The following is a 25,270-nucleotide window of genomic DNA, read 5'->3' on the forward strand; positions in this document are numbered from 1 at the left end:
GTAGAGCCGCAAACTCTACTTGGGTTAGTGTACACCAATGTTAGACCGAGAGTCAGCGTACGGGTTGGCCGGTCTAGTGACCTGGATTGCGGCCGCATTCCTTGTCATGTAGAATGAGGATATGGTAAACGTCTATGAGAAAAATGGTTGCGCGACCGTGATATTTGAGAAAGAAGATATTTTGGTGCCTCGGGTCTTTCTAAAGTTAAAACCCCGATGGACACTTGAAAATGGCATGATAATGACTATATTTGTGATAAAACTGTTTTCGGCAATGAGCCCATTGAGTATGATTATCGTACTCAGCCATGCATGTGTTTTCCTTATGTGCAGGTTGAGTGGTGACGAGCGGGCGGCGGTGTTGAGTAGAGAATAATAAGATGATCTGTTGGTATTTTAAGGTGTCGTTGTGTCCTCATACATAGCCTCACTTCTTTCTTGGTCGCTTCCGCTATGCTATGCTATTTTTATGAAAACTTATGATCTTTTGTTGGGATAAATGCTTTTATTATCGTGGGTATGTTTTGGAATATGAACAGTTAGAAATACTCTTTTGAAGAACTTGGTTAAGCTTTTAATCTTTTGATGGATTCTCTTGCTAAGGCATTATTCTTCCTCTACTTAATTGTTCATTTAATGCTTTGGTCAAATCCCTTTTTAATGAAATCCTAGCCTATGTTTCTTTGATGCATTTAAGTCTACCTAGTTAGCGAACGCCGCATTTATTATACCCTAAATGGGCGGGTCGTTACAGGTATACTGAAAAGCATGTTTCGAGCAAGTTTCGCGCGAATAGAATCTTGATTGTATACGTAAAACTCTACAATCCACTTTTAACCCAATTCAGTATTATTCGAGCAGTCTCGCACGAATACAATCACTATTATTATTACATTGTGTTTGCTTGTGCATTTATAAGATGCTTTACAAACATTTAAATGCATAAAAGAAACAAAGTGTAAGTCTTTTGCTTAGTAGACCGGTTGTGGGCGTCGTCCACTTTAAGGTATCACAGTCAGATCTATGCAATACTTTGCAAAAGAAAAAGAAGAATTTCACAACCTAGATAGGCTTTGGCTACCTATCGTGAAAGGTTGCAATGTCAGTCCGCATATTTCTAAGCCTTATTGAAATAAGATGATATTGGTGTGGTATAGCACTGAACGGATCTAACAGCAAGACGTGTCTTTATGCTATCTACTGAAAGACTAGGTCTTGATAAAACACTATTTCTTAATCTACATATGTTAGCATTGAGCATACGGTATTGATTATGCACTACTTTGACTTATCAAATGGTGCGGGTTTTTCGCAACCCAATAATCCTGATATATTGGGTAGTGGTGATTAATATCCAGCAGTGCTAGGATTGCTATTATGTTGAATCGTGCGCGAGGTGAGTCTCGTTTGATAATGTCCTCAAGAGGAGCTCGAACAAGGTTTTATTATTCGAAAAACTGGCCAGTTGGAGTTTTATCACTCTATGAATAATAAATAAATGTTTCTTGCTAAGTCCACTCTTGGAATTAATAAGATGTTAATTAATTAATTCCATAGCAGACATTAATTAATTAATGGACATTCATATCTTAAGCGCGAGAAATAAATAATTGGGGGAGCCCATATCTAAAACCTTCCATAGATTTCTATCTGGGTCCAAAAAGGAACTTAATATAAATAGGAGAATAAAGGAGACAGAAATCATTCATTATCATTACTCATATTTTTCGTCTCCCTCTACCTAGAGGAGTTCGAATTTTTCTCCTAATTGGAGATTGATTTCTTCTGTCTTCTTTATTCGAGTCCTAGTATTTTGATAAGATCAGCCCACCCTGATATCGAGATACAGTTCGGGAACCAGAGAGAAGATCAGTGGTCTAGTATTGAAGATCATCGTGGAGAAGGCGCGAGCAATCGACGATTCTTTGGAGAATCAAATCGGTAACTCTAGAATTCATGTTTTAGGATTTACTTTCTTTGAGCATGAATTATTTGTGTTCTAGCATGCAATTATCTGTTTAACATGTGAATTGATTAATCGCATAATCGGTCAAATAGATCCTACGTCTGATTTATTTGTTTTGTACAAGTCTTCCGCTGTGCAAGGGGCACCAAACCCCTTCATGTATGTAGTGTAATAAAATGTGTATAGATTTATTTTTGTTAGACTTGTCTACCTATGTATTACTCCCTATGTAGTTTTTCTTTAATAGGGTTTTTGGTTTTTTAAACCAAAACCTTTCCCCGAATTCCGATTTTTTCCATGAACTATGAGATTTATTTTTAAAACCACGAACTTTCATTTCGTTAGGATTTTTCCAACCCGACCCAAATAGCACATTTCTGACCCGAATAGCATAATTCAAAATGTTAAAGTTGTGTTTTGTTTATTCAGAAGTTGTCATTTGTTATGTAATAATTGTGACTGTATGTATTATTGTGCCAAATAGGATTCATGTAATCAATTTAGTGACAAATAGGATTAAAATTGATACGTAGACAACCTGGGTTTCGTCGTTGACCCGCCGGGGGAAAATCATAACGAAATGAAAATTCGTAGTTTTAAAAACAAATCTCATAGTTGATGGGAAAAACCGAAATTCGGGGAAAGGTTTTGGTTTAAAAAGCCAAAAACCCTCTTTAATATGATAGCAAACTGCCTGTGTTTTTCTGTTTCAGCCATTGTTACATAGCTTGCTTGTAATATGCTCCTGAACATCTCGTGATCCCTGCCAATGTTTGAAAAGCTGATTTTTTGTCAGATGCAGATGTGCTCGAAATAAGAAGTAAATGTCAGATTTCTAAGAATCCGCTAGATCACAAGGTCTAGGAACTCAGAGAACCTTCAAAACCGTCGGTCGTTGGACACACAATTTATATGCCTTTCAAAACCCTCAACCCACAATACTAAAAAAACTAGTATAAGGAAATAGAGATCGAATCACACAGAGATGGAAGCGTAAGGAAAAGCATTTGAGAGACTTTGGAAAAGATTTTTGGCTACTGCCACGCAACTTTGAGTTGAGAACTTAACTACTGGACTTAGGAAATGTAAATGTTCTATTTTACCAGCTAGACCTAGGAACGGAAAAACTTAATAAAAGCATGCATGATGAAAACAGAGATTCAAACACTTCAGCAACGGGACTTATTAGACCTAACGAAAAACTTTCCTAAACTACCAATACAGATTTAAAACAAATTATGGGGACCATTTATAAAAACAGTAAAGGCACGAATGAAAGGATGCAAATAACTAACTATGGATTTAACTAACATCTAGCTTCATCTTCACCAACGATTCACACCAAAAACAGAGCAAACATCAAATCGAAACAGAGCAATGCTGAATTTAACTATCAGATGACGATAAACTCAGAAATTTAGGCAGATCTACTATCACTAGACGAGGTAAATGAGAAAACAGAAACTAAACAAAGCGTCCAGACACTGGACGCTTCATCAACAAACCACAACAATTCCCATCTCCGATCACACCGATTCAACTAAATTCAACCGATTAACTACAATCTCAACACAATTCAACTCAACAACTTAGATCAAGAGCTAAAAGCATTCAAAGTAAAACAAAAAGCAACAATAACATGAAACGAAACCATGGCAAGAACTTCCATAGCTAGATAAGTACGAATTCAACAGAAATTTAACAAAACAAGGTCGAGCTTCGAACAACGAAGACTCGGGAAATCCAAAAACAGAAATGAAGACTTAAACTGTTTCTTCGCTTCGCGTGGAGAGAGGTACACAACTCTGATGTAATGACGAACCCCGAACCCCCAAATTGGTACCCCTAATGTGTGTGTGGGTAGAGTGTGAGAAGTGAGCTAAGAGCTAAAAGTGGATGATGGAACAACCTTTTTTCGTGTATGACGCGTGCTCTTATTTATAAGAGTGGAGTTGAGCTTCTAGATTCTTCTTTGAATTCTCCATTCTGCCCTTCATCTAGAATTCTCCTCCGTCTGGTGATTCTTTTCTTCCTTCTGCTCATTTTCTCTGCCGGACTCTTTCTCCAGGCAATCTCTTTCCTTCTTTCTGGATCAGACATTTTTCTTGGCTTAAAAATTATGTTAGACCCAGGAAACTGCTGAATTTAACCTCATAATCAAGACATGAAATTAGCCTTATCAATGTTTCTTGCTTGTTTTTTGAATTAATGCAAAAATTGACTTGGTTTAGGTTGTATTCCTGCAAGTTATGCTGGTGTTTGTGAGCGAGAAAGATATCAGAGAGAGGAGATGCAAAGGGTGGCAGCTATTGTGGGATTTTAGTTGTACCTCTCATTCCAGAACTATATTTGGGATTTTAGTTTCTGATTGTTTTTGTTTTTGGTTGTTATAAATTGATCTTGAATTTAATGCTTTGTAGCAAGCTATATTTGGGATTTTAGTTGCTGATTGTTTTTGTTTTTGGTTGTTATAAATGTTGTCCATATATAGAAGAAAACAAATTCTAAAGACGAAGAGAGATTATATTTTATTGCATGAGTATCAAACTCACTTGTCTCCTTAAATACAAGGAATGGATGATGCTGACAATACATTACAAATGAATACTATGAAGTTAGACCCAAGGAAAGTACAATAGCATGTAACCGATCCAGATCAGATTAGAGGCCCAATCTGAATCAGAAAAAGCACTCACAAGTATCTCAAGATTTGCTTCTCAACCTTCCAATGAGTGTCAAGAGGAGATACCATGGATTGAGAATTGGAGAGCACTAAAGTTCTTCAGCTGTATCGACTTTGGATTAAGAGAAACCAAGAGAAATCAAGATCTTGAAGTTTGTTTGAGGCCAAATTGAGACTTATGAGGCTGCAACCAATGCTAGAAGTGCCTTGTTCAAATCCAGGAGGCAACCGCGTGTCCATATTTCTTCTTGTGAATCATTATGGAGGAATGCATTGTCCTTACCAAGGTGATAAACTGTCCAATGAGCAGAGACTGCTAGGCTGATGATGATACAGACAATGTTGGGCTTGACCACTGCGCTAAATTTCTATGAAAAATCAAATCATGGAAAAGGCATTAGCAACTGATCAAGCTTTTGTAACGAGCAATCACACCATTGGATTGTCTTTTTAGAATAACATTCCTTCTAGGAGGTAAAATGGTCCAAGTGTGATTTCAACCTCGGAAACTTGCTCAACGCGTTCGTCAATTTCGAGATCCGCCTAACCGAATGGATGAACACCATATCATCCTCAGCCATTTTGCCGAATCTGGCTCCTGCACGGCCGGAATTGTACTTCTTCACTCTCGATATCCCCTGCCGAGAGCGTCATCACGGTCGTCGCCGCCGCTGTCGCAGCAGAACAGTGCAAGGGGAGATCTCCCCAATCAATTCCCCCCTCCTCGTCCACCAACGCCACTGACGTCTACTCCACTAATAACCGCGAAATCGCTCCGATTGCGGAGGCGGCGACGCGATTGTACTCGACCGAGAGGAAATTGGGGGTGATTACGACTACGGTTTCGATTGGGAGCGGCGCCATGGGGGAGAAGAGGCCGATTAAGATCAGGAGACACATTACCCATTTTGCCCTTTCATAATTAATTAATCTTAAAAATGTTTTTGATGTGGCAAATTCTGGACCACTCATTTAATATAAATGAGTGGCTGATAATGCATCTCAATTTTCAATTAAACTAAAAAATCTCAATTGATCACAACCCTACTTTTATATATTAGTTTGATAATAAAATGTGAGTCTCTCATCACCATCATCCAATGAATCCTTAATCCTGAAGAATCACTTTGGATTGTTGATGATCACAACTCAAATCCCTGTTCAAAAAGGCTGAATCTCTGCTTCACATTCTTGAAAAGTCTTCACATTCTTGAAAAGTCTTCACTCACCAATATACTACCAAGTAATTTGGAGAGCCGAATCAGAGATGTTTCATATAAAGCTGAAGATATTATTGAAACAAGAATGGTTTGTCAAATGCTTCCACCCCTCAAGGCACAAGCCTTACTTTCTCCACTCCAAATCTACACAGAGTTATACAACTACTTGATTTTGCAACGGAAAAAGTTGTGAAACACGTGGAGGGTAAGGCACAATTAACTGGCCTTTCATCATCGATTTTAGTTTTTGGCGCTTCTTTTTCGCATGATCTGGTATCAGACGTTCAGCAAACAATGCAACAACTTCAATCTGTTAAGCTCGTGGAGGTGGAGGATACTAAGATGCCGGCTGTTGCTCCTTTGTCAAGCTCCAAGAGCAATTTGGTGGGAGTTGATGCAGATGTGCTGCAGTTGAAGGATCGACTTACAAATATGCAGAGCAAGCTGGAGATCATCCCCATTACTGGGATGGGTGGCATCGGTAAGTCCACTCTTGCTCGAAATCTTTATGATGATCCACTCATCACTAGTCACTTTGATTACCGTGGTTGGGCTGCAATTTCACCTTTTCCCAATATGCGAGATATTCTATTAAGTCTTCTTCGTCGCCCAAACGAAAGATTGAAGCTGAACTAAATGGATGTAATGAGAATGAGTTGAAAGATATATTGTATAAGAGGTTGTTTGGGCGCAGATACATGATTGTGTTAGATGATATATGGAGCACCAAGTTCTGGGATGAGATAAGGATGTATTTTCCATACAACAATAACGGGGGTCGAATTGTGATCACCACAAGGGATTCTAATGTAGCCCAACACATTGTAAACGCCAAGAGTTTGCATCATAACCTGCAATTGCTTAACAAGGCTGCAAGTTGGGATCTACTTCGCCAAACTGTATTTGGAGAAGAGAATTTCCCTCTTGAATTACAAGAGATAGGAACTAAGATTGCAAGGGAATGCGGTGGGCTTCCTCTTGCAATTCATGTGATAGGTGGGCTATTGTCAAAGGTCGAAAGATCAATAGATGTGTCGGAGCAGATTTCAACAGATGTAGAAGCTACCATTGTTGAATCAGAGGAGAAGTTCTCCAATATACTTTCCTTGAGTTATAACCACTTACCCATTTACTTGAAACCATGTTTTTTATATGTGGGGGCCTTACCAGAAGATCATCAGATTAAGGGATCTAGACTTACAAGTCTATGGATAGCTGAGGGATTTGTGAAATCGAACGGTGATAAGAGTTTGGAGGAAGTGGCTAAGGATTATTTAAAAGTTCTCGTGGAGAGGAATCTACTTTTGGTTACACGAAAAAAGTCTAATGGGAAAGCAATGAGTTATTCTATCCATGACCTTTTGAGGGATTTATGCATAAGGAAAGCTTATGAGGAGAAGTTTTTACACGTTAAGGATTCAATGCGGCGTGTGATTGTTAAGTCATCATATGGCATGGAAGATGTGTGTGCTTCATCACCACAATTAATGTCACTTGCCCGATCTTTTATATGCACTAATGATAAGATTAACATATCTCCTGTTTTTGGCATATTAGGATTAGACAGGGTGCTAGATGTCATGGGTATGTTATTGGAGGAGTTCCCAGAAGATATATTACAACTTGTCAACTGCTCTTCGGGTTTCCCTGATGGAATATCAAGATTGCACAATCTGCAAACCTTGATTTATCCACACTTTATGCCCTATGTGCCATCTGAATTATGGGATATGCATGAGCTAATACATATTAAGTTTAAGGAGACAGTATTCAAAATCAGGAACATAAAATTTGATCTCAAGAAGTTGCAGACGCTTTACACAGTGAGGGTTACTCCCAAGCTGATTAGTAGTGGCTTTTTTGAAAGAATTCCAAATATCATAAGGTTGGGAATCTATTATGAAGACTCACCAAACATTGTTGTTGATCTTAGCCATCTTCACAAGCTCGAAATATTGTATTGCAATTCTGAACTGGATAAAGATGGTAGTCGTTTTCTGCACAAACTCAGATTTCCATCTAATCTTAGAAAGTTAAGTCTTCATTGTTGTGTAGTATTTAGGAGTTTGTTGACAACTCTGTGTGTACTACCAAATCTGGAAGTGCTGAGAATAAATAACTGTGTATTTGAAAGAGAGGGAGAGGCAGAGGAAGAGTGGGAGGCGACAGAAGGAGAGATGAGTTTCGCTCACTGCTGTTCCTACAGGTAGAATTCTTAAATCTGGTGCACTGGAAAGCCGATGAGACCAACTTCCCTAAACTCCGGGAGCTGTTTGTATGCGACTGCTATAAGCTAGAGGAAATCCCCAGTGCCATTGGAGATATCCCAACTCTCCAAGAAATTGAAATTTATGATTGTGGCGCTTCTATAGTGGCCTCGGCAAAACAAATTCTGAAGGTGCAACAAGAAGAGTACGACAACTTCGACCTCCAAAAGGTAAATATGCATGTTCCATTTGTGACTACACTATTTGTTCCATACTATTCTTTTCCCCCTTACATAGTTGGTATATTTATTTTATTTATTACAACTTGTGATGTATGTCGTTTGTATGGTGTAACGATTCGAATATTTTCAACCAAACGCAAGACTCACTCTTTGTTTGTGTTAAAATCTCCTAAATTATGTTCCACGTCGACTTGATGAAGATCATATATAAAAGTGGATTGCTCTCTCCCTTATGAGGCCTTTTAAGTGGGTGAGTGACTAATTCCTAAAATAATATTAGGTCAATGATGTATTTTACCTCTTTATCTCTTCTCTTGCGGACGCCATGGAAGTCCGGCGTGTCATTCCAGTACATAATTGCGGAGGCATGTTAAAATTTCTAAAATTTTGTCAATCTATGGTCCATTTCTAGTAGTTTGAATGTATGCAGTGTAATGAAATATGTATAGATTTATATTTGTTAGACTTGCCTAGCTATGTATTAGTGTGTAGTTTTTCCTTAATCTGATAGCAAACTGCTTTTCAGTTTCAGACATTGTTACATTGCTTGTAATATGCTCCTAAACATCTCGTGATCCCTGCCAAAGGTTGTATTGCTGCAGGTTTTGGTGGTGTTTGTGAGCGAGAAAGAGATCAGAGAGAGAGAGAAGATGCAAAGGGTACTACCTCTTGTTCCAAAACTATTTTTCGGATTTTAATTTCTGATTATTTTTGTTTTTGGTTGTTATAAATTGATCTTGAATTTAATGCCGTGTAGAAAACTATTTTTGGGATTTCAGTTGCTGATTGTTTTTGTTTTTGGTTGTTATAAATGTTGTCCATCTGAATTCATAAAGAGAAGAAAACAAATTCTAAAGACAGAGATTGTATTTTATTGCATGAGTATCAAACTCAGTAATGTCTCCTTAAATACAAGGAATGGATGATGCTACAACATGAATAACTCAAAACCCAGCTAGCCAGCAAGATGACAAAACTGAATGCAGACAATACATTACAATTGAATACTAGTATGAAGCTAGACCCAAGGAAAGTACAATCGCATGTAACCGATCCCCGGTCATCCAGATTAATTAGAGGCCCAATCTGAATCAGAAAAAGCACTCACAACAGGAATTCTTCAACCACTGCCTTCTTTCAAACAGGAATAACAACGAACAAATATTAAGGGTGTAAATGCCAACTTTGGCTCTAGCTAATACTACCTCCGTCCACCAAAATTTGTCCCACTTTGACCTGACACGAGTTTTAAGAAATGTAATGGAAAGTGAGTTGAAAAAGTTAATAGATTGTGGGTCCTACTTTTATATATTAGTTTTATAATAAAATGTGAGTAGAAATGAATTAATGGAATATGAGGTCCACTGCCAAAAATGGTAAAAATGAAATTGGACAAATTTTGGGAGACAGACGGAAATGGGAAAATGGGACAAATTTTGGTGGACGTAGGTAGTAATAATAATGGGATGGACAAATGCCACACTAGTAAAATAGAATTTTTATAATTGGAAAATAATTATGAATAATTAACTCACTGGTAAAAATAGAATGAAAACGAAATGGCTCATATCCGCAGTCATTACAGGTCAATATAAATGTAAAAAGTGCTTATCATTGCCATTCCATCTCTCATATTGTTATGAATTACAAGAAATTAATGTAACTGCCCCATTGATCTCCAACCACAATTAAACAAGAAGCTGCTGGAGTTATGATAATCGAGCAACACAACCGCTATTGCTTCTAGTAAATGAGTTGGTAGGATACAGTGTATAAATCCAACAACCAGACAGTGAAGCTAGCAATCAACATACAAAAATAAAATGATCGGTAAACATAAGCTTCAAACTTATGGTGCATCTTATAATTAATCTTACGGGACAGCCCATTCCCACTACCCTATCTAGGCCCATCTAACTATTTTGGCAATATAGCATAAATCCAAAATAATGATGATTTATAAAATACTCTCAATAAGTAATTAGTTGAAGGGCGGGCAGCCCACTTACTCATATTGCTTATTTCTCAGTTTTTTTTTTTTTTTTGCAAAAAAATATGCCTATTATTATGTACAAAATTTTACTATGGTTTTTCTGTTTTATCCAATGTTTTATTTTCTTTGTTTTTCAGTTTTACATTTTCTATTTTTGCAAAATATTCATTTTAGTAGTATTATTATGTACAAAATTCTACTATGTTATAGATTTACATATTCTACATATTGGCTTATTTACTAAAATTTGTCTACGTTTTTATTCCGGACTTTGATAAGATTAAATATGTAAATATATCATATAATATAAATAAATTTAATTTAAACTATTCTTTTTATTCCTAAGAAATATGTATTTGATTAATTATTTCTCATTTAGCATACATCCTTCAATCTTTCTCTCTCATTAGTCATTTACTATATTTCTTACAACTTCCAACCCCCTAACATCTTTCGGCAAAGCTAACATCGAAAAATATCTAAGACTCCCCAAACATAAGATTCCTGGTTTAATCACTGTTCATGAGTTATTATTTTGGAATTTAGTTGAAGATTAACCCAACTACCAGGCAAAAGATAATTTAGCCACCACAATGCTTTATTGTTTGTTCACACGAAACAACCAAATGCACCTATTATATTATGGATTATGGAGTTTTTTAATAATGCCCCATGTGTGAAATCATGACAAACGGTCCTAGTTAAAATATATAATGGCCAATAATCGATAGGTGAGGAAATTATTAGCAACATGCAATTTTATATTGATTTTTAGAGAACATATTGATTTCACAAATGACACTTTAAGGAACAATGTTTTTATGTTATATTCAAGCAATTTGGATATAATTCAAACTACAACCACCCAAATAAGCATTATAACCAATCACCCAATATATTATTCAATTAAAAAATAAGCATTATTTGCGTCAAGGTCATCACCGAGAAATTTTAATTGATGTAATGTTAGTTTCATCATATTTTTCTTAGCAACAAGCTTTCATCCTTGCTGTGTTTTGCTTGTGAGAAAGAGATCTGAAAAATGGCATACAACCTTCAATCCCTCATCAGCATCCTACAGCAAATCCTTGATCCTCAACAATCACTCTGGATTGTTGATGATCACAACAAACCACAACTCCAATCCCTTCTCCAAAAGGCTGAATCTTTACTGCAGATTCTTGAAAAGTCTTCACTCACCAATATACTACCAAGTAATTTAGAGAGCCGAATCAGAGATGTTTCATATAAAGCTGAAGATATTATTGAAACAAGAATGGTTCGTCAAATGCTTTCCACCCCTCAAGGCACAAGCCTTACTTTCTCCACTCCAAATCTACACAGAGTAATACAACTACTTGATTTTGCATCGGAAAAAGTTGTGAAACATGTGGAGGGCAAGGCACACTCAATTGGCCTTTCATCACCGAGTGCCGCTTCTTCTTCACATGATCTGGTATCAGACGTGCAGCAAACAATGCAACAACTTCAGTCTGTTAAGCTCGTGGAGGTGGAGGATACTAAGATGCCGGTTGTTGCTCCTTTGTCAAGCTCCAAGAACAATTTGGTGGGAGTTGATGCAAATCTGCTGCAGTTGAAGGATCGACTTACAAATATGCAGACCAAGCTGGAGATCATCCCTATTACTGGGATGGGTGGCATAGGTAAGTCCACTCTTGCTCGAAATCTTTATGATGATCAACTCATTATTACTCACTTTGATTATCGTGGTTGGGCTGCAATTTCACAACTTCCCAATATGCGAGATATTCTATTAAGTCTTCTTCGTTGCCCAATCGAAAAGATTGATGATGAACTAAAGGGACGTAATAAAAATGAGTTGAAAGATATATTGTATAAGAGGTTGTTTGGGCGCAGATACATGATTGTGTTAGATGATATATGGATTACCAATTTCTGGGATGAGATAAGGATGTATCTCCCAAACAACAATAACGGGAGTCGAATTATGATCACCACCAGGGAATCACATGTGGCCCAATATGTAGCAAACTCTAAGGGTCCGCATTATGACATGCAACTGCTTAATATGTCAGCAAGTTGGGATCTACTTCGCCAAACTGTATTTGGAGAAGAGGATTGCCCTCTCGAATTACAAGGGATTGGGAGTAAGATTGCAAGCGAATGCGGTGGGCTTCCCCTTGCAATTCACGTGATTGGTGGGATTTTGTCAAAGGTTGAAAGATCAAAAGATGTGTGGGAGCAGATTTCAACAGATGTAAAAGCTTCCATTGTTGATTCAGACGAGCGGTTCTCCAATATACTTTCCCTGAGTTATAACCACTTACCCATTTATTTGAAACCATGTTTCTTATATATGGGAGCTTTACCAGAAGATCATCAGATTAAGGAATCTAGACTTACGAGTCTATGGATAGCTGAGGGATTTTTGAAATCTAATGGTGATAAGAGTTTGGAGGAAGAGGCTAAGGATTATTTAAAACTTCTCGTGGAGAGGAATCTACTTTTGGTTACACGAAAAAAGTCCAATGGGAAAGCATTGAGTTACTCTATCCATGATCTTTTGAGGGATTTATGCATAAGGAAAGCTAATGAGGAGAAGTTTTTACACGTTAAGGATTCCATGCGGCGTGTAAGTGTTGAGTCATCATATGACATGGAAGATGTGTGTGCTTCACCACAATTAATGTCATTCGCCCGATCTTTTATATGCACTAATGATAAGATTAATATATCTCCTGTTTTTGGAATATTAAGATTAGTTAGGGTGCTAGATGTACTGGATATGTTATTCGAGGAGTTCCCAAAAGAAATTTTACAACTTGTAAACTTACGCTACTTAGCTATCAACTGCCCCTCGGGTTTACCTGATGGAATATCAAGATTGCAAAATCTGCAGACCTTGATTTCTGCACATTTTGTTCGCTATGTACCATCTGAATTGTGGGAGATGTATGAGCTAATACATATTAGGTTGAAGCACACAATAATCAAGATCAAGAAGATGAAATTTGATCTCAAGAAGCTGCAGACACTTTACATTGTGTGGATAAGTCCTGATCTGATTAGTAGTGGCTTTTTTGAAAGAATTCCAAATATCATAAGGTTGGGAATCTATTATGAAGACTCACCAAACATTGTTGTTGATCTTAGCCATCTTCACAAGCTCGAAATATTGTATTGCAATTCTGAACTGGATAAAGATGGTAGTCGTTTTCTGCACAAACTCAGATTTCCATCTAATCTTAGAAAGTTAAGTCTTCATAGTTGTGTAGTATTTAGGAGTTTGTTGACAACTCTGTGTACACTACCGAATCTGGAAGTGCTGAAAATAGTGGAATGTGTATTTCAAAGAGAGGGAGAGGGAGAGGCAGAGGAAGAGTGGGAGGCGACAGAAGGAGGTGAATTCCGCTCACTGTTGTTCCTACAGTTAGAATCCTTAAATCTGGTGCACTGGAAAGCCAATGAGACCAATTTCCCTAAACTCCGGACCTTGTTTGTAGTCGGCTGCTATAAGCTAGAGGAGATCCCTAACGCCATGGGAGATATCCCAACTCTCCAACAAATTCATATTCGTGAATGTGGTGCTTCTATAGTGGCCTCGGCACAACAAATTCTAAAGGTGCAGCAAGAAGAGTACGACAACTTTGACCTCAAATTGTATATACGTTAGAACCCAAAAGGTAAATATAAATGCTCCATTTATGACTATACTATTTGTTCCTTACTATTCTTTTCCCCCTTACATAGTTGGTATATTTATTTGTTTTTATTACAACTTGTGATGTACTGTCGTTTGTATGGTGTAACGATTCGAATATTTTCAACCAAACGCAAGAATCTCTCAAGGTTTGTGTTAAAATCTCTTAAATTATGTCTCACATCGACCTGATGAAGATCACATCTAATCTATATAAGAGTGGATAACTCTTTCCCTTGTTTTGTGTTAAAATCTCTTAAATTATATCCAACATATTATGACAGTGAATGACTCATTTCTAATATGGTATTAGATCGATGATGGATTTTATCTCTTTATCTCTTGTCTTGCCTACTCACACTATGAAAGTCCCATGTGCCATTCTGGCTCACAATTGCAGGGGCGTGATAAAATCTCTTAAATTTTGTCAATCCCATCTAATCTATGTGGTTCATTTCTAATAGTTTGAGCTGAATGTGTGTAGTGTAATGAAATGTGTATAGATTTATTTTTGTTAGACTTGCCTAGCTATGTATTAGCATGTAGTTTCTCCTCAATCTGATAGCAAACTGCGCGTGTTTTTCAGTTTCTACCATTGTTACATTGCTTGCAATATGCTCCTAAACATCTCAGTGATCCCTGCCAATGTTTCTTGCTTGTTACTAGTACTATTTTCAGCTTGTGTTATAATTTTGTGGGTGATTTTTCGTCTTCTGTCGCAACTCAGAAAGCTTGATTTGATGTGAAAATTGACTTGATTTAGGTTGTATTGCTGCAAGTTTTGCTGGTGTTTGTGGGCCAGAAAGAGATCAGAGATAGAGAGAGGATGCAAAGCTATTTGTGGGATTTTAGTTGTACCTCTCATTCCAGAACTATTTCTGGGACTTTAGTTTCTGATTGTTTTTGTTTTTGGTTGTTATAAATTGATCTCGAATTTAATGCCTTGAAGCAAACTATTAAATCAACAATCATCATATTTCACCAATAACAATCAAGAATCAAATAATATTAGTAAAAAAATAAGTAAAAAGAAATGTTCTTGAGCTTACTAGACCAGCTTCAAGGAATAAAAGAGCAAAAGGTCTTATTACGAGCTTTACTCAAATTAAATAAGAGTGATACCAAATTTATTGAACAAATATTTTGATAGGGTGGAAAATATGAATCTTGATAGAGCAAAACAAAAAGTGTGGTGGCCTCATTGAGAAGATTAGATGATATTCAGACATTATAAGAATTTTAATCAAGAGCCAATAAACACAATTTAGAGCGATTTATAATCTAAAAATTAATTTGACAACAAAGGCCATCAGATTGGAGCGAAAGAGTAAAATAATAAGAGTATTCATTTGAACTATGCATCTAATCATCACTAGACCGATCCATCCTAATAAAAGAAAACTGGGGTTAATCTAACAAAATAAAATGAACTTGAACTAAAATTCCCCTAAATCATGATCGTTTATATGGTGTAATACTTTCAGCACACGCACCCTTGGTTTGAGCTTATTATGTAGTGTAATAAAGGTTGTACATATATGTTTAGATTTGATATTCTCTAGGTCTACATTATGTCGTTTTCCCCTTTACTTGATACAGCAAACTGCTCGTATTTTTCACTTCTTATGCCGCACACAATATGCTCTTAAACATAATACATCTGGTGATCCCTTTGCAGTGTTTCTAGTCACTATTTTTCAGCTAGTGGTACAATTGTGCGTGATTTTTCATTCTTGAACTTGTTTTGTTAGTTTCATGTTTTCATACTCTTCTTTGAAATCAGACATAGAGAAAGTTAGATTTGTGAAAAATATTTAATCAGTTACTATCATAAAAGTGAGTACTTTAATTTACTATAACTCAAGTTCTAATAGTACATGTTTAGGCAACATAATGATTTCTCAAATGAGTTTCATACACTTTAAGGAACAATGTTTTTATGTTATAGTAGTATTCAAATGTTTCGATCTCATTTCAATTTAGAACGTTTCCACCTAATAGTTTAGAGGAAGAGAGAATTTTCTCACTGCAATATGGATATACTTCACAAGTTTCCATCTCATTTCAATTTTTGACGGTCTACAACTTCCCTTATAAATTATAGTATTAATCAATAAAAAATACTAGTAGTATTATTGGCCTCAAGGTCAAAACTGAGAAATTTCAGATGATCAACAAACTGTGATGTTAGTTTCATCATTTTTTATTTTCAACAATCTTTCTTCCTTACTCTGTTTTGTTTGTGAGAAAGAGATTTTTGAAAAATGGCATCCAATCTTCAATCACTCATCACCATCCTTCAGCAAATCCTTAATCCTCAACAATCACTTTGGATTGTTAATCACAACAAACCACAACTCCAATCCCTTCTCCCAATGGCGGATCCAGAAAATGAAATTCGTGGGGTCGAATATATTAAAGAATATTTTTGTTATTTCGCGACTCTGATGGTGTCCTTTTTTCTCGACTCTGATCCTTTTCGATGCTTCCTCCTCTGTTGCTGTCTTCATAAATTCTAGTACTAAAGTAATCAGAACTGTCGTCTTCATCAAAATACATGGATTAGAAATAGTAACTCGCCATAAATAACATTGTATTCTTTTTTACTTCATTGTTAATGTAAACTACCGAATCTTGAAGTGCTTAAAATAGGTAAAATTTGTTCATAAGAAGCTGCTCTGAAAACGCTTTACTATGTGATAATAACACCTTTATATTTGGAGTTGGTTTCTTTGAAATCAGTCCAAATATCATAATTGATGCAACCATAAACAATGCAAATCTTGGTATCATTTGAAGTAAACCATCCTAATAAACTAATATATTAACAAGAGTAAAGAATTTGTATTATTTGCTCGAGGTCAACACTGAGCTGGCTGCCAGAGATTTTAATTGATCAACGAATTTATTGCAGCTCTTATGCTTAGTTTCATTATTTTTTTTCTTTTTTTTGTGTTTGCAACAAGCTTTCCTTGCTGTGTTTTTCTTGTGGGAATTATAGAGTTCTGAAAAATGGCATACAATCTTCAATCTCTTATCACCATCCTTCAACAAATCCTGAATCCTCAAGAATCACTTTGGATTGTTGATAGCAATACACCACTACTCCAATCCCTGCTCAAAAAAGCTGAATCTCTGCTGGACATTCTTGAAAAGTCTTCACTCACCAATATACCAACTTTGGAGAGCCAAATCAGAGATGTTTCATATAAAGCTGAAGATATTATTGAATCAAGCATGGTTGATCAAATGATGTCCACCCCTCGAGGCAAAAGGCTAACTTTCTCCAAACCAAATCTTCTACACAACATAATGCAACAACTTGATTCTGCAACGGAACAAGTTGTGAAGCTTGTGGAGGCGAAGAAACTCTCAACTGGCATTTCATCATCGAGTGATGCTTCTTCCTCGCATGATGTGCAGCAAGCAATGCAACATCTGGAATCTTTTCAGCTCGTGGAGGTGGAGGAAACGAAGATGCCGGCTGGTGATGCTTTGTCGAGCTCCAAGAACGTTTTAGTGGGAGTTGATGCAGATCTGTTGCACTTGAAGGATTGGCTTACAAATATGCAGAGCAAGCTGGAGATCATTCCCATTACTGGTATGGGTGGTATAGGTAAGTCCACTCTTGCTCGGAATCTTTATGGTGATCCACTCATTATTACTCACTTTGATTATCGTGGTTGGGCTGCAATTTCACAACTTCCCAATATGCGAGTTATTCTATTAAGTCTTCTTCGTCTCCCAAATGGAAAGATTGATGATGAACTAAATGAATGTAATGAAAATGAGTTGAAAGATATATTGTATAAGAGGTTGTTTGGGCGCAGATACATGATTGTCTTAGATGATATATGGAGTACCAAGTTTTGGGATGAGATAAGGATGTATCTCCCAAACAACAGTAATGGGAGTCGAATTGTGATCACCACAAGGGATTCTAATGTAGCCCAACACATTGTAAACTCCAAGAGTTTGCTTCATAACCTGCAATTGCTTAATAAGGCTGCAAGTTGGGATCTACTTCGCCAAATTGTATTTGGAGAAGAAGATTGCCCTCTCAAATTACAAGGGATTGGAAGTAAGATTGCGAGTGAATGTGGTGGGCTTCCCCTTGCAATTCACGTGATTGGTGCGCTTTTGTCAAAGGTTGAAAGATCAAGAGATGTGTGGGAGCATCTTTCAACAGATGTAAAAGCTTCCATTGTTAAATCTGAGGAGCGGTTCTCCAATATACTTTCCTTGATTATAACCACTTACCCATTTACTTGAAACCATGTTTCTTATATATGGGAGTTTTTCCAGAAGATCATGAGATTAAGGGATCTAGACTTATGAGTCTATGGATAGCTGAGGGATTTGTGAAATCTAATGGTGATAAGAGTTTGGAGGAAGTGGCTAAGGATTATTTAAAAGTTCTCGTGGAGAGGAATCTACTTTTGGTTACACGAGAAAAGTCTAATGGGAAAGCAATGAGTTACTCAATGCATGATCTTTTGAGGGATTTATGCATAAGGAAAGCTAATGAGGAGAAGTTTTTAAATGTTAAGAATTCCATGAGGCGTGTAAGCGCTAACTCATCTTATGAAATGAAAGATTTGTGTGCTTCGCGGCATTTAATGTCACTTGCTCGATCTTTTATATGCACTTATAACAAGAATATATCTCCTATTTTTTGGATGTTAAGATTGGTTAGGGTGTTGGATTTAATGGATATGTTACTGGAGGAGTTCCCAGTAGGAATTTTACTACTTGTCAACCTACGTTACTTAGCTATCAACTGCTCTTCGGGTTTACCTGATGGAATATCAAGATTGCACAATCTGCAAACCTTGATTTGTCCAAACTTTATGCCCTATGTGACATCTGAATTATGGGAGATGTATGAGCTAATACACATTAGGTTTGCGAGGACAGCTTTCAACAGCTGGAAGATTAAATGTGATCTCAAGAAGCTGCAGACACTTTACATTGTGTGGGTAACTCCTAAGCTGATTAGTAGTGGCTTTTTTGAAGGAATTCGAAATATCATAAAGTTGGGAATCCATTATGAAGACTCACCAAACATTGAAGTTGATCTTAGCCATCTTCACAAGCTTGAAATATTGCATTGCCAATCTAAATTGGATAAAGATGGTAGCCGTTTTCTGCACAAACTCAGATTTCCATCTAATCTTAGAAAGTTAACTCTTCTTAGGTGTGTAGTATTTAGGAGTTTGTTGACAACTCTAAGTACACTACCGAATCTGGAAGTGTTAAGAATAAATAAATGTGTATTTGAAAGAAAGGGAGAGGTAGAGGAAGGGGAAGAGGAGGAAGAGGAAGAGGAAGAGGAAGAGGCAGAGGAAGAGGAAGGGGCAGAGGAAGAGTGGGAGGCGACAGAAGGAGATGAGTTTCGCTCACTGCTGTTCCTACAGTTACTATCCTTAAATCTGGTGCACTGGAAAGCCGATGAGACTAAATTCCCTAAACTCCGGAAGCTGTTTGTAGCCCGGTGCTATAAGCTAGAGGAAATCCCTAGTGCCATCGGAGATATCCCAACTCTCCAGAAAATTTATATTTATGAATGTGGTGCTTCTGTAGTGGCCTCGGCACAACAAATTCTAAAGGTGCAGCAAGAAGAGTACAACAACCTCGACCTCAAATTGAATATACGTTAAAACCCAAATGGTAAACATACATGCTCCATTTGTTCCTCACTGTTCTTTTCGCCCTTACATGGTATATTTTTTTTATTACAACTTGTGATGTATGTCGTTTGTTTTATAACCAAACACAAAAATCACTCTTGGTTTGTGTTAAAATCTCTTAAATTCTGTCTCATATTGACTTGATGAAGTTTACATCTAATCTATATAAAAGTGGATAACCTTCTTCCTTATGAGGCCTTTTAAGGGGGTGAATGACTCATTTCTAATATGGTATTTGATCACGCCCAATTCAATGATAGATTTTACCTATTAATCCCTTGTCTTGCCTAATCCCGTGATGAAGTCATTCTGGCCCACACGTGGGGGGCGTATTACGATCTCTTAAATTTTGTCATCCCATCTAATCTATGTGGTCCATTTCTTATAGTTTGAGCTGAATGTATGTAGTGTAATTAAAGGTGTGTAGATTTATTTTTGTTAGACTTGTCTAGCTAAGTATTAGTATGTAGTTTTTCCTTAATCTGATAGCAAACTGCCCATGTTTTTCAGTTTCTGCCATTGTTACATTGCTTGCAATATGCTCCTAAACATCTCGTGATCCCTGCCAATATTTCTTGCTTGTTTTCAGCTTGTGTCATAATTTTTTGGGTTATTTTTCATCTTCTATCAGAAAGCTTGAATTAATGCAAAAACTGACTTGATTAAGGTTGTATTGCTGCAGGTTTTGCTGGTGTTTGTGAGCGAGAAAGAGATCAGAGAGAGAAGATGCAAAGGGTGCTAGCTATTTGTGGGATTTTAGTTGTACCTCTCATTCCCGAACTATTTTTGGGATTTTAGTTGCTGATTGCTTTTGTTTTGGGTTGTTATAAATTGATCTTCAATTTTATGCCTTGTAGCAAACTATTTTTGGGATTTTAGTTGCTGAGTGTTGGGACGGTTCTGTGCCTTTTTATTCCTTTCAATTTACAGAAATCTTCAAACTGATGTGAAAGGAACTCCAGCCCATTATCTGTCCTTAAGAACTTTAAACTTGATCCCTTCTCAACCTCAACTTCCTTACACCATTCTCTGAATTTGTCAAAGGCGTCTGGTTTCTCCTTCATGATGTACAACCAAATTTTTCTGGAATAATCATCCACTATGGATAGAAAATATCTGCAGCCTCCCACTGATATGGTTTGAGCAGGTCCCCATATATCACTATGTGCATAATCAAGTACTGATTGTGAAGTGTGCTTGCCACTTGGATACGCCATCTTCTTACTTTTACCAAGCACACACACCTCACATTCTCTGGAGACCATCTTGCTGTCAGCTTCTATAACTCCAGCTTTGATAAGGTGATTTACTCCATCCATGGCTGTCAGCTTCTATAACTCCAGCTTTGATAAGGTGATTTACTCCATCCATGGATACATGCCCCAATCTAAGATGCCAAATATCTCCATCCAATTTCCTGACCATATTGAGCTCATCAGAAATAACCTCAGCCTCAAGATAATAAAGGCTGTTGAATCTCTTGGCCACCATAACCACCTCAGATCCTTTGAAGACCTTCATCTGACCACCTGATGAGAGAAAAGAATACCCCTTTCCTACAAGAGCTCCAAGAGAAATCAAATTCCTTTTAAAGTCAGGAATATATCTTACTTCTGTGAGGATTCTTGCAGAGCCATCCTTCATCTTTAGCTTCACATTTCCCATGCCCTCGACTCTGCAAATTTGGTTGTTTCCAAGAAGTACAGAGCCAGTTGAGTGCTGCATATTTTGAAACCACTCAAGCTTCGGGCACATGTGAAAACTGCATGCACTATCCATAATCCACTGCTCACTGATATCAGCATCTCCAATATTCAAAGCATGAGCAGTTTCAATATCTTGAGTGACATCTGTTGTATTCTGCCCCTCTGTCTCTTCTTCTTTCTTTTTCTTCCAAGAATAGCAGTTCTTCTTTAAATGCCCTGTCTTCTTGCAATAGTGACAAGATTTAGTCTCCTTTTCTTCCTTCTTATCACCTTTGCCTTTCTTGTTCCATTTCTTCTTGGAACTTTTCTTATCAGTGCCTTTCACAATCAAGGCTTCACCAGCTTGATCAACTGGCTTACTGGTAGAGGTCTTCTGAAATTCCTTGGCCTTTAATGCAAGTAAGAACCTCCTCATATGTCAGTGAGGTATCCCTTCCATATAAGATCGCATCCTTGAGTTGATCAAAACTTTTAGGGAGGGCATTCAGTAACATGATTGCCTTATCTTCATCCTTTAGTTCCCCATCAACAGACTCAAGATCATCCACAACCTTCATAAAGTCGTCCGGCTGATCCATGATCCCTTTCCCTTCAAGAAATTTGATCGAAAAGAGTCTCTGCTTCAAGAACAACCTATTTGCCATAGACTTCGTCATGTAAATCGACTCCAGTTTGCTCCAAACTGCAGAGGGTGTTTTCTCTTTACACACTTCTCTAAGAACCCGATCTCCAAGACTCAGCATTATCACGCTATGCGCTCTATCCATCATGTCGAGCTTCTTGATTTCTGCTTTATCTTCAAGATCCGCAGTTTTATCTGGTTGCTTATACTTCATCGCCTCCCACAGCCCTTGCTGCACGAGCATGGCTTTCATCTTTACCTTCCATAACCCAGAATCGTTTCTACCCGTGAATTTCTCGAAATCAAATCGAGAGGCAGCCATCATCAATTGCAAAATCAGTCATTCCCACAGAGCGGCGCCAATTTGTTATCAAATATAAGCAATTGACAGCTACACTAAACAGTAATCGAACTCAAGAATCAACGACACACCAAATTATGTGGTTCAGCTAATGTGGCCTACGTCCACGGGAGAACTCGAGCAATATTGTATTAATGAAGGAGAAGAGCTACAGAAGTATACAATTACAGAGACTACACATTCAATTCCACATTCTCTCTAGTTAATCTCAACTAAAACGCAGTAGCTGAATCAACTAACCAATGCAAGGACCAATCGATCACCAAGAACAGCTCGCCTTCTTGACCGAGATCCCTCAAGCTCTTTACACAGAGAATTCCCAAATTCGAGTATATATACTCACACTCAAAAGATACAGCACTTAATTTTAATCCCATGTGGCTCGGCTCATTGACCAATTTAAGTGCCACTTTCAAAGATGTTGTGAGACGTATTTCCTAACAGATGCTTCGTGTATGAGGTCTGCAGCGTGCATCCCGAAAATGTGAACGCCAAGAATTTCACCGGTGTCCGGTCTGTATATCAACTGCATAAAAAGAAAAGGTTTATCCAAGAAATTTCATGAAATGCAGAAAAATTAAAAAAATCAAAATTGTGAACATTCCGATTCATGTTTATGATATATGAGGGTTAAGGAAGATGTTGTATACATATAACAGCATGCACCAAATGACTATTATAGGTCATGGAAGACAAATTAAGCTTGTTTTCTTGCTTCAAATGATACTATTTTTTTCCTTTCCATCACTTTTCCGCATCTTTTCTTCAATAAACTCAGAGTCATGCTGAGAGAAAGAAGAGAAGAGAAAGAACATTGGTCCGTTCTTTCCTTGCTTATGAGAAAATAGATATTCTAACATCCATTGATCAAGTACGTGCTAATTACCACAAGTCGTGTAATGTTACCACGCGTTTGTATAGCAGCAAAAAGAAGATAAATGAGACAGACTCCTTCCCCTTCGTTTTCAGCCAAGGCCTTGGTGTTGGCCTTGAAACTCGTTTTGGCAATACTTATTTCAAACCCCTGATTTTCAGCCTTTTCCCTTGCTTGAGGCTGCAAAGTAAAACAATTGAGATTTAGGAACATATAAGCATATTATAAAATCAATAATGAAATCCCCAGCGCCATTGGAAAGCCGATGAGAGCAACTTCCCTAAACTTGAGCACCTTCTTGTATGCAAATGTCATGAGCTAGAGGAAATCCCCAGCGCCATTGGAGATATTGAAACTCTGCAAGAAATTGAAATACATGAATGTGGCGCTTCAGTAGCAGCCTCAGCGCATCAAATTAAGAAGGTGCAGATAGAAGAGTCCGGGAACGACGACCTCAAAGTGTCCATTTAAGAAGCCATAAGGTAATAAATGTTCCAAACAATCAAAAAGCATGCTCCATTTGTTTATATGCAGTTTACTCCTAAATACTGTAATTTCCCTTGCATCATTGGTATTATTTTGTAGCAGCTTCTTCATTGTTATTTATTATGTTAATTGTGCAATATGTTTCGTGTGCTGAGATATCACTCCATATGATTTAATAATATAAACGCTGAACCAAGAGAAAGAGTGAGGCATCGACTTTGGATTGAGAAAAACCAAGAGATATCAAAATCTTGAAGTTTGTTTGAGACCATATAGAGACTATTGAGCCTGCAACCAATGCTATAAGTGTCTGGTGTGACCACTGGTCTAAGTTTCTTTAAAAAATCAAAACATGGAAAAAGCACTAACAACTAACCAAGCTTTGTAACGAGCAATGACACCATTGGATTGTCTTTTTATTCTAAAAAGACAACTGCAGCCATTTAGATTCTTTCTAGGAGGTAAAATGGTCATGGTCAAAGCAGAGCAAGAAGTACTTTGACGTGGAAAAATAAGTAAAAGTGATCTTTTGGTTGGTCAATTTTTTTGTATAATGGACAGCTAAAAATACATCTTTTTATTGAATACATGCAATGAGTGCAATTTCTGAAGGCCACCTACCAAATCCATATAAAAAGATTTTATGTACGAGTGCGAATAGGGCCCGTTCGTTTCACAGAATTGAAATTGAAATTGAATTGAAATTAGAATTCTATGGAATTGAATTAGAAGGAATTCAATTCCAAATTCTTTGTTTGACATAATTAAAGAAGGATGATGCATTTGAAGTTTTCTATTTTTGCAAAATATTCATTTTAGTATGTTATATATTTACATATTCTACATATTGGCTTATTTACTAAAATTTGTCTATGTTTCTAATCCGGACTTTGATAAGATTAAATATGTAAATATATCATATAATATAGATAAATTTAATTTAAACTATTCTTTTTATTTTTAAGAAATATGTATTTGATTAATTATTTTTCATTTAGTAACATCTTTTGGAAAAACTAAAATTGAAAAATATCTTAGACTTGGGTCCTCCAACATTAAATTCGTGGTTTAATTAATCACTGTTCATGAGGTTATTATTTTGGAATTTTAGTTAGAGATTAACCCAACTACCGGGCAAAAGATAATTTAGCCACCACAATATATTTTATTGTTTGTTCACACGAAACAACCAAATGCACCTAATATATTAGGGATTATGGAGTTTTAATAATGACAAACCGTCCTACTTAAAATTTAATGGCCAATAATCGATTGGTGAGGAATTTATTAGCAACTTAAAATTTTATATTGCATGCTATCCAAAATTTACAAGATCCAAATGTTTTCTCTTGGATGAAATCTTGATACTACTTGTGCGTGTCATGTAAAGGATTTCACAAAATTTACAAGATCCAAATGTTTTTTTTTGTTATATTCAAGCAATATGGATTTACTTAGCAAATACAACCACCCAAATAAAATTATTGCCAACTACCCAATAATTTATTCAATAAAATAAGTATTATTGGCCTCAAGGT

At 36.9% G+C, this 25,270-nt stretch overlaps 3 protein-coding genes, 1 long non-coding RNA gene, 1 other non-coding gene and 1 pseudogene across 7 annotated transcripts; 4 read left to right on the forward strand and 2 right to left on the reverse strand.

The window, feature by feature from the left end:
- Positions 1-4,468: 4,468 nt before the first annotated feature.
- LOC148927129 (uncharacterized) lies at positions 4,469-5,518 on the reverse strand. Its single transcript, XR_016137570.1, has 2 exons — positions 5,151-5,518; positions 4,469-5,017 (listed from the first exon to the last, which is right to left on the reverse strand). It is a non-coding gene; the product is annotated as an uncharacterized LOC148927129 (long non-coding RNA).
- A 314-nt stretch (positions 5,519-5,832) lies between these two features.
- LOC125194524 (putative late blight resistance protein homolog R1A-10) lies at positions 5,833-8,201 on the forward strand (annotated as a pseudogene).
- Positions 8,202-11,315: 3,114 nt separating this feature from the next.
- LOC125194525 (putative late blight resistance protein homolog R1A-10) lies at positions 11,316-14,949 on the forward strand. 2 transcript variants are annotated; one of them, XM_089070277.1, is made up of 2 exons: positions 11,316-13,976; positions 14,757-14,949. In XM_089070277.1, the coding sequence occupies exon 1, from the start codon at positions 11,354-11,356 to the stop codon at positions 13,964-13,966; it is 2,613 nt and encodes an 870-aa protein (XP_088926403.1). In that variant the 5' UTR covers positions 11,316-11,353; the 3' UTR covers positions 13,967-13,976; positions 14,757-14,949. The 2 variants fall into 2 exon arrangements, with proteins under 2 accessions (XP_088926403.1, XP_088926404.1); XM_089070278.1 differs by lacking the exon at positions 14,757-14,949 and having other exon boundaries at positions 11,316-13,069; positions 13,137-13,321.
- A 345-nt stretch (positions 14,950-15,294) lies between these two features.
- On the reverse strand, positions 15,295-15,375 carry LOC125197611 (small nucleolar RNA snR60/Z15/Z230/Z193/J17). The gene has a single exon (XR_007172147.1). It is a non-coding gene; the product is annotated as a small nucleolar RNA snR60/Z15/Z230/Z193/J17 (small nucleolar RNA).
- A 1,630-nt stretch (positions 15,376-17,005) lies between these two features.
- Positions 17,006-18,265, forward strand: LOC148927130 (putative late blight resistance protein homolog R1A-10). The gene has a single exon (XM_089070215.1). The coding sequence runs from the start codon at positions 17,006-17,008 to the stop codon at positions 18,263-18,265; it is 1,260 nt and encodes a 419-aa protein (XP_088926341.1).
- A 17-nt stretch (positions 18,266-18,282) lies between these two features.
- Positions 18,283-20,628, forward strand: LOC125197092 (putative late blight resistance protein homolog R1B-16). Of its 2 annotated transcripts, none has more exons than XM_048095795.2 (2): positions 18,283-19,663; positions 20,366-20,628. In XM_048095795.2, exon 1 carries the CDS (start codon positions 18,283-18,285, stop codon positions 19,651-19,653), a length of 1,371 nt encoding a protein of 456 aa, XP_047951752.1. In that variant the 3' UTR covers positions 19,654-19,663; positions 20,366-20,628. The 2 variants fall into 2 exon arrangements, 1 of the variants encoding a protein (XP_047951752.1); XR_016137834.1 differs by lacking the exon at positions 18,283-19,663 and adding an exon at positions 19,970-20,102.
- The last annotated feature ends 4,642 nt before the right edge of the window (positions 20,629-25,270 follow it).

The sequence above is a fragment of the Salvia hispanica genome, chromosome 4 (genome assembly GCF_029641045.1).
Source record: "Salvia hispanica isolate PSC_SH4W2 chromosome 4, Shi_PSC_v1, whole genome shotgun sequence".
In the NCBI taxonomy this organism is placed as follows: domain Eukaryota; kingdom Viridiplantae; phylum Streptophyta; class Magnoliopsida; order Lamiales; family Lamiaceae; genus Salvia; species Salvia hispanica.